This window comes from Alligator mississippiensis, chromosome 2, assembly GCF_030867095.1.
Source record: "Alligator mississippiensis isolate rAllMis1 chromosome 2, rAllMis1, whole genome shotgun sequence".
NCBI classification, from domain to species: Eukaryota; Metazoa; Chordata; order Crocodylia; family Alligatoridae; genus Alligator; species Alligator mississippiensis.
Window position 1 is genome coordinate 64,212,210 of NC_081825.1, and position 12,478 is coordinate 64,224,687.

The following is a 12,478-nucleotide window of genomic DNA, read 5'->3' on the forward strand; positions in this document are numbered from 1 at the left end:
ATGCTAGCTTTATACTTAAATATCTTATTGCTTATGCACCATTTTGCAAGGCAGGTTTTATTTTAATAGACACAAATAATAATCATTCCATTTTCAGTGTTCTTAAAGCTTAATGATTTTTTTTTATATATTTTCTTTTTATTTTACAGAGTTACATACATGGGAGCAGTCAAGCTCAATTTGTTGCAGAATCACATATTATACTACTACTGAGTATCCTTCAGAATGGTAATGAATAGAAAAAGGCAAGCAAGAGCAGAGTCTGCTATTAAATGAAATTGTTCTTAACAGTGAATGCTACTGAAGCCTTAAACAGGTATTGCACATTTGGCTTACTTACTATGTGATTAACCAGAGACCAAGTATTGTTAAAATTGTTGGGAACTGAGGTTGCTGCTGGTCCCTAATATGCGTCTCTCAACCTGCTAACTTTAACAGGCGGATGGTTAGTATTTTTGTATATCTTTACATCAAGAGCCAAAAATGTTTTTTATGTATTTATTTCCACTACTAACTATTTTTATAACTCTCATCTCAGCTGTCATCTCTGATAGGATCACTAGGGAAAACATAATCTTCAAACTGAAGAATTAGTTTATTAAAATAAATGATCCTTCACATACTTTGATTTAGAAAATGAACACCTAATTATGTAAGTATGCCATTATTACATAAACGTACCTGTACAAAACATTTTGCCTACTAGTTCAGTGGCAAAATTGCTTCAATTCCAATTTGGGCCGATGATGAGACAAGTTCACCATCTTCAGAGTGAATTGGATCAAGATCTTTGTAAATATTTCTTAATAATAACATGTAAAAGAAATACAAAGCCTCTGTGCCTTCTTTAACCCCAGCTCCCTCCAACTTTTATTGTGAAACTTTTATTGTGAAAACAAAATATGATTTATGTAATTGATCATAGTTAACCTTCTTCTCCATGGAGAAAAGAGAGAAATAAATCATATTTATCAGATTGTGGAGCAATTGCCAAAGCTTCATGTTTAGGAAGCATAATTACTTCCCTCTCACCTCCAACAAATTTTGGGAGCTTGGTCTCTGGATTAACACTGATGTTAGACCTGCCCGTACTCCCTTCAGAACTCCCTGAATCCTTTTAAAGGTGTTTTTTTTTTTGTTCAGGCTTGCAGCTCATCCCACATGCATTGAACCCCCAGAAAGGCTTCTCCACCTCTTGTTTCCCCTTCATGTAGTGAAATCGCATCGACTTTTGCTGCTTATGAGATCTTACTGTACCTCTGATCATAATTACATTGAAGTCAATGGAAACTTTCCCTTGGCTTCACGTGGTTTGCATCAGGCTGTAATGTCATAATTAACCTTCCGTCAAGTTGAGATGTTACCACTTAGAAGAGATGGCAGCATTTTGACATTACCATTTTCTAAACTTATATTGGCATTTAAAAAAAAATAATAATAAAGAATGTGCCACTCAGGGTTTGTCAATGACTAAATATACCTGAAATATGAAAATAGAAAATTACATCAAGACAAAGTTTTTATCTGTGTCTCTGCTTAGCTTTTCCCTCATTCATAACAAATCTGTGATCCAGAGTTGTCGACTTCAGAAATTCTGCCTATGTGATGGAACAGGTTGGCAATTCAATTCCTTCAGACCATGTTATTAAGACCTTTAACTATGATTTTGCTGCTGGTGGTTTTTACTGGTAGCTTCTCTTAATTTTATTGCTTTGTTTCCTTTCCTTCAGCTGATGAGTAACTCCAGCTTTGAAAGGCTAATCCTCTGGTCTCTTTGGTATAATAGCTCTCAAACAAACTCCTTCTATTCCCACCACACCAAAAGAAAAGTTCTGCAAGTAGAAAGGAAAAACTTATTATTATAGCTAGATAGCTCTTCATAAACATCAGAGCAGACTATATAATGCTGCCCCAAGTCTTTGCTATGCCAAAGAGTATCCATAAGACATCACAGTTGCCAAATTTTTCATCGTTGATAGTGCAAAAGGCAGGGCAGAGTGGCACTTTAGAGATTAAATCATCCAGAAATGCATAAACTTCTATAGTTGGTACTAGGTTTATGACCCAGTCCTGATACCTTGTTCTGAGCAGACTGAAACCCTCAGACTGACCACAACTTCTTCCATTTGATAATAGGAAAATGTTATTGATACACAGTGATAGCAGAGAGGAGTACTGCAGGCAAACAAAATAACCCCAAACCCCCAATCATACTTATCTACCCATTCGAGGGTTCCCAACAGAGAGACAGTACATCTGGCCAGTACACAAGCATCACTCTGTGGTTCTTTGCTTGAATGTCAGAAGTCTTGGAGGTTGAGGGCCAAGGCCCACGGTGGCCTTGGAATCCCCCCACTGTTCTATAAATCCCTTCTTTTGTATTCTTTTCCTCCTGGTGACTCTTCATTTCTGGGTACTGTTGATTGGTATCCCTGTGGTCATCATACCGTCCACATTCTGTTCTGTCAGCATAATTCTTTGGGTGTTTATACATTTGTTCCAGGATTTGGGGTGAGGGGGGCAACTTAAATTAGAGCAGCTCTGAGGGCCAAGAACATCATGTATATCAGCATCCCTGCACTTAAAAATGACAGTGGGGGCACTTTAAAAAAAGCTCATTGAACAATTTTTCAGTGCAGGGACACTGATACACATGACACTGGAGCCTGATGGAGTGCAGTAATTACCATGCTCCAGCAGACTCCATTTTTACAGTGCGTCAGAGCAGCCTCTTTGCATGTATATAGGCACCCTTTGTTTCCACAAATCCATCACATGCATACGTTTAATTTGGACATTTACTGGCGTCTTAATTTGGGCATCCCTGGCCTCCTAATTTGGTCCTTCCACCAGAACCAGAAATCCCAGGGCTGGTCACTGTGACCTAATGCCAGTACTGCAGGGTCCCTTATCTTTGTCATGTATTTTCAGCAACACATTCTTTTGCATGTTTTCAATTTCCCAGGATATATGTGCCTGCTTGTCTGTTAGCTTCAGACACAGTGTCCGCTAAAAGGCTGAGAACATGGTTCTTTGTCACAAACAGACTTTTAGAAACAAATTAACCCTTGCTGTTCCCCTGGACCATTGTTCTAATACAGTATCTACTCTACTTACAAGCCAGTTCTTAAAGCAGATCTTTAAACATTATTTTCTAGCCATCAAATTCATAGCCCTGCCTTCTGCCCGACTTCAGACCAATACAGGTAACTACCTGTCTGTACTCACTGCCTATAATGTGATTGTGGCTCAGTAGCAGGGATCCTGGTTTTCTCTGCATCACTGGGGCCATGTCACACCTAACCCACTCACCCGCTATGACTTGATTTTCCTATAGGTAAACCTGGACTCACCTGGAGGTGATACAGTGGTTCTCTGTAGGCCAGGTGTGATCATGGTGTATCTTCTGTGGGGTTCCTCCTCCCCTACACCCCACCACTTTCTGCTTGAGTGTTGTTGCCACTCTTGCTAAGATGCTGAGTGTGTTGCTACTTGCTCTTCCCTGGAGGGAAACTGTTGGGGCTTGATTCTGTGGATCCAACCACTGCCTTTGGTTTTGCAAAAAGGAAAAACTAAACAGATATGGTCAAATGGTTCAGACCTGGCAGCCAGGCAGGGCACTGATGTCTTGCTGCCCCAAGCCTTTCCCCATTTTGGGAGGCATGGGTTGCTTTGTGCCTTGTGCACCCCTCTTGTCCCCACTCTTGGGTCCCTTTTGCCTCTTGACGAGACGTTTTCACTGAGCGGGCCCCTTCCTGATCTGGCACCAGGCCAGGTCTGGCTTTGCCTCACAGCAGTCGCTATCATGCCTATGTGAGGCCAATGCTCCCCTCAGCTACCTGCTGGCATGCTCCCTATCCTCATATGCTCCTGATGGGCCTGTACTATCTGGGGGCCTGTTTGGGGAGGCTCTTCCTCTGTTTCCCCCTAGCAGGCCTTCTGCAGCCACTTGTTTTGAGCCCCTCTGGGCTTAGGTCCTTCAGTATGGGCTCCTGGGTAAGCACTTGGCCCTTGCTGCAACACAAGTAGGGTTCTGCTTGGCTCCACCTGCCAGAAGGCCCTCCAATGGTGTCTCTTGGGTGTTCATGGTAGAAAAAGTACTCACAGCTTCTCCACAAGTCCCAACTGAGAGAGAGGCAGCTGGTTCCTCAGCTGCCACACAGAGGGCATCCAGCTGTAGGGAACACACCAGCTCATACTCCCCAACAGTTGGAAGAGTGTCCTCTTACCCAGGGAGGACACGCCTCATCCCCGGGCCCATTAGCAGGGGTGAGAACAGGCAGACCCACTTCCAGTATCCTGGCTGCTGTTCCCCCATGCTCCAGTCTCTGGTGCTCTTTTGGCCTGCTGCCCTGGGGTTCCAGGCAAATCGGAGGCATCCTTCTGGTTGGCACAGAGCTGGCCAAGTTAAGTGCAGCCCTGCCCCCCATGCCATAGCAGACAGGTAACTTGGGTGTGCACCGTTAAAGGGGCTTCATTCTGAATAAAATTTGAATGGTATTAGGTGTCTCCTAAAGCACATAAATATATGTTAGCTAACAAAGGAGACAGGCAGGTAACTATTTCATCTTCCAGAGTTAGCTAGCAACCATTCTCCCAAACTGGTATTTATACCAGTATCCCATCCTGATTGAGTGGTCAGTGGAAAAGGATATATAGCTCGCTAGCCATCTTTGAACAATCGTGTCTCTTGTACATCACCAAACAATTATTGCTATAACTGACCTTTTATTTTTGCAATCTTTTGTGTTTTAAATGTAATATTCTCCTTAAATGGAAAGAGAAGCCCATGATGAAGTATTCTCCTCTCTCCTTTTTGCCATATCTGGTCTTTTACTATATAGTTCTTAGAAAAAAAAGAAGCATCCCACAATTTTAATATTCCTATTTTTCTATATTTTTTTCCCCTGAACTGTGGTAGTAACACTTCGTAACTTATACTTCATATTTCCTGTAGAGCCCTAATGCATGATACTTTGATTTTAATATGCCCTGCTTTATACAGCAGCCAACTTGGTACATGTATTTACAATGTGATTTCTTGCTTGGATACACATCCTGCATTCTGGACTTAATATCTTTCCTACCAGATAATTTAGCTTTAACATATCTCGTACAGCTGTTTTCCTAAAACACGAATTTGAAAAACTCTCCATGTTTTTCTTTTTCTGTTCATTTCTGCCTCTTTATCTTGTCATCCCAAGGTTTCCACAGGAGTATAACCTTTAGTTAGTTTTGGAATTTTATCAAAAATCCAAGTCGGTCCATCCTCTCTCTCTCAAAGATTTTGCTATTATTGCCCATTAATTTTTCCTGCCATCTTCAATAGCTCTTCAACAAGATCTTCAACAGCTTTCAGTCCTTTTCCTCCATCCTTCTTGGAAGATGCCTGTCCATATCTGAGTTTATGCTCATTACATTTTATTTTGTTAATTTCCTGCTTGTCATCCTGCCCACTGCCTTTGCATCAAGTCTTCATTCAGTTTACTAGATGAACCAACAGAATACTATGTAACTGCAGTGCCATACATATAGCTTTAGTCTTATCTCTGTTTCATTAATTGAGCTTTGTTTTTAAAGGTTTTTAATAATCCTCTAAGTATTCTTTCTGTAATTTCTGTAATGTCTCCCTCATTTCTGTATAAAAACTTGGTAAATCCTTAGTGTTCAGTAGTATGATATCTCCTTTTATTGTCAGATTCTGTTCTTTTCAATATTTGGGCAGGATGTTTTTAGTATCTTAAGATAAAGATATGCATCTGCTTTATCCCAAGACCATTCTTACTTCTTGGGAAAAAAATCTTTTGGTTTTAATAATTAATTAAATTATTTTAAACCATATTCTAGCCGTGTAGTTTTGTCATCAATATAAGAATAGATATGAAATAGGATTCTCTCCTTAATAAATGTTATTTATATAACTTAAGAAATGCAGAAAACAGAAATAGGAATATAACAAGGTGTTACTTGAGAAAATCCCACATTGTAGTCTTACCTCACATAGTATTTTACTATAGTTGTCCAACTGCATACTTTTCTAAGCTACTCCATATACATTTCACCAACAAATGTATTTTCATCATTTGAAATGTTAATATAATGCATTCATGGGACTCAGTACTATATATATTTACATACCATATTTATTCAAATGCAAGATGACCCTGAATGTTAGACAACTCCTGAATAATTAGATTCTACACACAGAATTAAAAAAAAATGATTAGAATAGTCCAGGTATGAAATCTAATTATTAGAGCATAATCTTAAATTCATCCCCCCCCCACCCCCACTACTGCTGGTAGTGGGAGAGGTGATGAGGATAGCAGTAATGGGGCAGGTGGCAGGGGACAGACAATGGAAAAGGCAATAGTGGGAGGCATATGGTAGGGCAGACTGTGGGGGGGAGGTGGTAGGAGCAGGCAGTTTGCCCCCCTGCTTCCTGTCACCTCCCCCTTACCCTCGTTGTGCCTTCCCTCCCCCCACCCCACAGGCTCAGATTGTCCTAATTCTCTGTTCTCCTGTTTCACCCTACTCCCCTCTCCATGCTGCTTCTGCCACTCAAAGCCTCAGGTCCCCATCCCACTTCCTCCCATCTCTCCCACCCACTGAATTCTCTTCCCACTACCTGCCCCACTACCCCTCCCTCTCCTTACCTTTGCTCTGTACCAGCAGACTTCTATTCTGCTGTAGCCCAGAACACAGAGCATAGCTCCAGCCCACCCCATAGCATTGGAATGGAGCCGGCACTGCTGTTCCATCCCAGCCCTGTAGCAGCACCAGCAGGGAGCTGGGTCTGCTGCTCTGAGACCAGGCTGGGACAGCAGTTCCTGCTCTGTGCCACTGCTGCTACAGAGCTAGACTGAAGCCATGCTCTATGCCTTGGGCTGCAGCAGGGACAGAGCCTGCTGGCATGAAGCAAAGGTAAGGAGGAGTGCAAAAGAGAGGAAAAGAGAGAGGAAGAAACAGCATGGGGGGGGGGGGGGGGGAGACCAGGGGTTGCAGGGGAGAAGTTGCAGGGTGTGCAGAGGCAGTGGGGGAGGCAAGTGGCAGCTGTGGCTCTGGCTTCAGCTCCAGCCCCAATCCCAGGTTGAGGCCAGAGTCACATCAGCTTCCTGCCCCCTTTTCATCTCCTCCCTCTCTCATTCGCACCCTCCCCCCCCCCTCCACTGCCTCATGCTTCATTGTAAGGCAAGGGGCTTTTTACCACATGTTAAATGCAAGGGAAAACCTCATCTTCTATAAGTATAGAAGCAGGGTACACCAGGATCTGGGAGAACGGTTATTCACCAGTGCTCCCCAAGGGATAAGTAGGTTTAACAGCCACAAACTTCTGGAAGGCCAATTTAGACTGGACATAAAAAAATACTTCTTTACAGTCCGAGTGTCCAGGATCTGGAACAGACTCCCCCAGTAGGTGGTGCAAGCACCTACTCTGGACTCATTCAAAAGGCATTTGGATGCATATCTTGCTGGGATCATTTGACACCATCAGACTTCCTGCCTCTGGCAGGGGGTTGGATTCGATCTCGTGAGGTCCCTTCCAGCCCCTAATGTCTATGAAATCTATGAAATGATTAAATGTGGTAATCTGTCCAACACAGTAGGAAAATTATTTTGTTTTCTCTCTGACATCAATCAGTATAGTTTTGCATATCATCAGATCATCCTTTATCCCATATCACTTCTATATACTTCATGTTAACATGATTTGTCAGCATTTTGCTAATGATTCCAGTAAGAAGCTTCCATATCATTAGCAAGCAAATCATGGGTCTTAAGTTTTTAATGTAAATTGTGTCCTTTCCTGTATTCGTTTTAATGAGCACAGTCCCTCATTTATGCCTTCCAGCTAGGTATACCTTTTCCTAGAATTTCTGTATGTATCTTAGCTGAGGATGTACATTTAATAACCTCTTAACCAAAAATTGTGAATTCCGTTCCGTCCTAGTGCTTTCCAGTTAAGTATTTTTTCCAGTATTCTTTGTTCATCATTATCCGTGATCTGCACTTCAGTTTGATTAATCACACCACTCTAGTCATGGTATTTTTTTTTTTCAGTCTGCTTTGCCAAAGTATTATATGGTGTCTTCCTTTCCTAGAGTTCTTTCAAAAAATCAATCAAACTTAGTTAACTTATCATTATATTTTTTACACTTTTATTCTGATTCTGTCTGAAAAATTACCCTTGGTCACCTTCAAAAACTTTGTTTTGCTGATAGTGTTGTTGTTTCTCTGTTTTGTTTTTTTTTACTGTTGCCTAATATGTACCATTCTGTTTCAAACCTTCAGCTTTTGCAGTGTTGTGAGATTTTTTTTCTCACAACTGCAATAATGTTAATCTTCTTATTTTTTCCTCCTTCATTCCCTTTAATGATTTTCTATTGTTTTAACCACCAAGACTTACAATTAAACCAGTTCCCTGTGATGCCTTTTCCATGGCAGAGATTTCTTTTATTTTTGCCTCAGCGCGCATACTCGGACATAAACTTTGTTGTGGAGCAAACTGTGCCTCTTGGGCAAAATAACCCTGCCTGGCTCCTCCTAGATCTGCAGCCAAGGGGAGCTAGACCCTGGGGCCAGCACCTGTGCTGCCCCCATCAGTATAAAAAGCTGCCCTGGCAAGCAGCTCAGGGCTACCCACTCTCAAGACCTCCTGGGGCCCAGCCAGTTGGTATCTGGGGACACTACCCCTTGTGCCAGCTAGACTGCTGCAGCAGCATCCCAAATCCATCTTTAAAAAGACCCTAAAATCCATGTTCTTCCATAATTAAAACAAAAGAGCACTCTATACATACACACACACACACACACACACACCCCCGCTGCTGCCAAGTCCCAGGTCTTGGGGACAGCGCGCCAAGCCCAGCTGGGTCCTGCCGACCCTGGGACCGTTCATGCTGCCTGGCCTGGCCAGTCCCATGCAGAGTGGCCCCAGGGCCACCAGGACCCAGCTGGGCTTCGCACACTGTCCCTGTGTGCCTCTCTGGGTCCTGCCTCTGGCAGCAGCACTGCCTTCCCTGCTGTGCCTGCAGGGAGGTGGTGCATGGTGGGACCTGTCCCAGCCCAGTGCGGCTCACTAATCCAGCTTTGCACTGGAGTGGGTCACATGGCTCTGGGAGACACAGCTCCTATGCGTGCCTCCCAGAGGCCTGCAACCTGCTTTGGTGCAAAGCCGGACTAGTGAGCCACACTGGGCTGGTCCGGGTCCCACCGCAGGAGGTCTGATTTTCTCCCCACACTGCAAACTTGCAGCCCAGGGAATGTTTTTTCATTCCCGCACATGCCTCTTGACCTATCTCAAAGGGTTTGAGGTGGGACAAGAGACACGTGCGGAGTCATCTGGACATGCCCTTAGAGATTTCAAAAAGGAATTCATGGCATTGAAAACATTCTAACCTGTTGTGGTCTGTCTGAGTTCTTTGCAACAGAAAAAAAATGCTATATTTTTCAGTAGTCAAAAAATTGAGTGAAATCTCAAGCTTACTAGCATTTTTAGAGGGGTGCCTTGAGTCTGAAAAGATTGAAAACCACTGCCTTATGGTATCACTTCAAGGCGTTTATGAATGTTTTCTGTGAATTACCTAAGCTCCTGCTTTTCCATGAATTTGCAGGGCAGAAATCATATCCCCCTCGATAGATCAACAAGTTTATTCCGAAATGTTCTTGCTCATACTAATCTCAGTGCTGTCACTCTTCTCTTTCTGTTTAAGGTTTTCAGTATGGTTACCTGATTCAGTGGTAAATTTTGGAGAAAAACAAATCATCATTTTCTCCAAGCAAAAAAGGTGCAGGATTCTCTCTCCTTATGTCCTTATTTCTCTTTTTTAGGGTATCAAATCAAAACTATTAAACATTATATGAAAACAAAGAAATGTCATAACATCAGAAAAATTAGTCCTATCACTGAAAGGCAATTAGCCTTATTGTTGAAAGGCTTAGTCACATCACAGAAGGGGACTTCTTTCCAAAAAATTCCCACATCATCCCAGGAATAATGAGGTCACTAAACAGATACTACTACCATTTACACCAAAAATAGTCTCAATATTTAGAATGGAAAAAAGCCTGCTTGGCAACAAAGATTATCTTGCTTTGTGTTTGAGGTAATATTCACATTTTGGTCAAATCCTTGTTTCTCTACATAGTCTTCTTAGCAAATCTTCTTCTATTGATGTACTTTGTTGTGGACAGTGTTTATAAACATGGCTTTCTTGTCCCAATAAGTTATACTGGGGTGTTCAACCTGAAGCCATGAGCCGGATCTGGCCCCCAGCGCCATGTTATCTGCCTTGCAGGGCTGATGCAGGGCTGGAACCCTGCACATGGAACTGGGCAGGGGTGGTGTGGGGCCCCATGCCTACCCTGGCATGTGGGATCCGGCTTGTGGACTGGCTCACATGCCCCTCATTTGGCATGCCAGGCTAAAGGTTTGAGCATCACTGAATTATATTAATGAATAGGAAACAATCCTGCTTATCCAGGTGTACAGACCTGAGGCTATGTGGGCAAATGTTAGAGGAATTAGAGGCTGGAAATGCAAAGAGGCCTTAACCCAGGATGCTGAAGCCGCCATCACAGTCCAGCACAAATGAATTTCATGAAGGAACTGTTCCATAGTAGAAGGGAAAATTAGAACACCCCCCCCCCCCGAATTAATATTTTTTCCAAAAAGAAAAAAAAAATTGTAATCATAAATATTCAATTTCTCCATGAGTTTGAGATGTTACACTTCTTTTATGGGTTTTTTTTAATTCTACCCACTACACATCAAGTTGTTACAATTCAGAGGGAGGGTAAGAAGTATCAAAAGAATATGTTATGATTGCACACACACCTGCTTAGCTATCTGAAAAGAAAAGAAATACAAACAGGCAACAGTAAGAATTGTGTGTCACTAAGACGACTTACTAAGGAATAGTACAAATATGTAGGAAAAAAATCTGGAAAGGAAAGGCAAAAAAAAAAAGGAAGAGCTGGCAAGAGAAGTTTAAAAATGATAACAAAATGTTCTACAAATATGTTGGCTAAAGAAGATAGTTCTAGGAATCTGTGGGTCTGGAGCTCAGTGGAGAAGGTAAGCTAGTCATGGAAGAGGGAGAAAAGTTGAAACTGCTTTCTGCTTTGCTTCACTCCTATTAAAAAAAAAAGTAAACTATGTCCGGACAACTACCAGAATCAGTATATGAAAAGAAGGAAGAGGTCAAGATCCTGGTAACTGAAGAATGTATCAAAATGTTTGACAAATTCAGTGAATTTAAGACAGCAAGGCCTAACAGAACTAACTAAAGACATCCGTCATCTGCTTGTCAGCTCCAGACCCTGGGGCAGCACCGGGGGTCTTGAATCTGTTCCAGAGGAATCTGGGGCCAGAGCTGGTTGTCAACTCCAACTAGGACAGCCCTGGTCCATTTCAAGACAGTCACAGCTCCAGTGTGGTCTGGGGCAGGGTATTGGGGTGATGCTGGCCATATTTTTACGAGGTCCTAGATCAAGCCAGGGGCCAAAGGGGCGAGAGAGTTCCGCAACCAGAGAGAGAGAAGAATTAGAAGACAGCTTCCATGGAGAGGGGTTGCACCCCAGGACCAGAGGGCAGTTACTCTGGCATCAATTTGAAGGAGATAACTGGGGAGAACTTCAGGGAAGAACAAGCAGCAGAACCAGCTTTCCAATGGGTGTTCAAAGAGTACGTTGCCAAACCAGAGGGGGTGATAGAATGGCCATAGCTACTGGCAAGATATCCTCACTTTCTTGTGAGGGTTGGAAAGAAAGCAAGCCTGGGAAGGGAAAGGGCTCTTGCCAGGTTAGAGAGTTGCAAGAACGGCTTGAGAAAGTGAGACAGATCACCCGAGATAATTTAGAGAAGTCAAGCCAGTCAGAAGTAGAGGTACAACGAGAGCACCTGAAGGAGAGAATTGCAGGAAGATAATTTTATTTTAGTCATGCTGCTGGATTGCACCAGTAAGTTAGTTTCCAAGTGGCAGGATCCTTTCAGGATACGGAGGAGGGCAGGCCCTATGAACTATGAAGTGGACTGGCCTGGACAGTGAAAGGCTAAACAGATTTATCATGTGAATCTGTTAACGAAATGGGAAGAGTGTGAAAATTACTTGATGGACCCCAGAGAGGTGGAAGAAGAATGGTCTCCAGTGGCTAGAGATTCCCAAGAAGTGGGTAACAACCCAGTCCCCATGATTGGGATGCAGGTACCTAAAGGAGGGAGAGAACAACTGAAATAGCTGGTGAGAAGATTTAAAGATGTATTTACGGAAGTGCCAGGCCAGGCTTAAAAGGATTTACCACCGGATTAAACTAGCCCAGGGCAAGTGGTGAGGGAATGCTGGAGCAGTTGCTCCAGGCCCTATACCTACCAGTGATGTGGGAATTAGAACAAATGGTAGCCCAAGGCATCATTGAGGAATCACAGAGCCCCTAGAGAAGTCCCCTTGTGGTGGTACCACAACTCAATGGGGCCATC

General features: G+C 42.9%; 1 protein-coding gene across 5 annotated transcripts in view; it reads left to right on the forward strand.

The window, feature by feature from the left end:
* TUSC3 (tumor suppressor candidate 3) overlaps nt 1-12,478 on the forward strand; it is a 324,556-nt gene that overhangs the window by 238,281 nt on the left and 73,797 nt on the right. For all 5 annotated transcript variants that reach the window (XR_009459776.1, XM_059721780.1, XM_014594993.3 and 2 more), the window contains one exon: nt 150-213. Coding sequence is in view for 4 of the 5 variants with exons in the window: in XM_059721780.1 (XP_059577763.1) it covers nt 150-213 (64 nt within the window). In the remaining variant the exon portion in view is untranslated. The remainder of the gene's footprint in view (nt 1-149; nt 214-12,478) is intronic.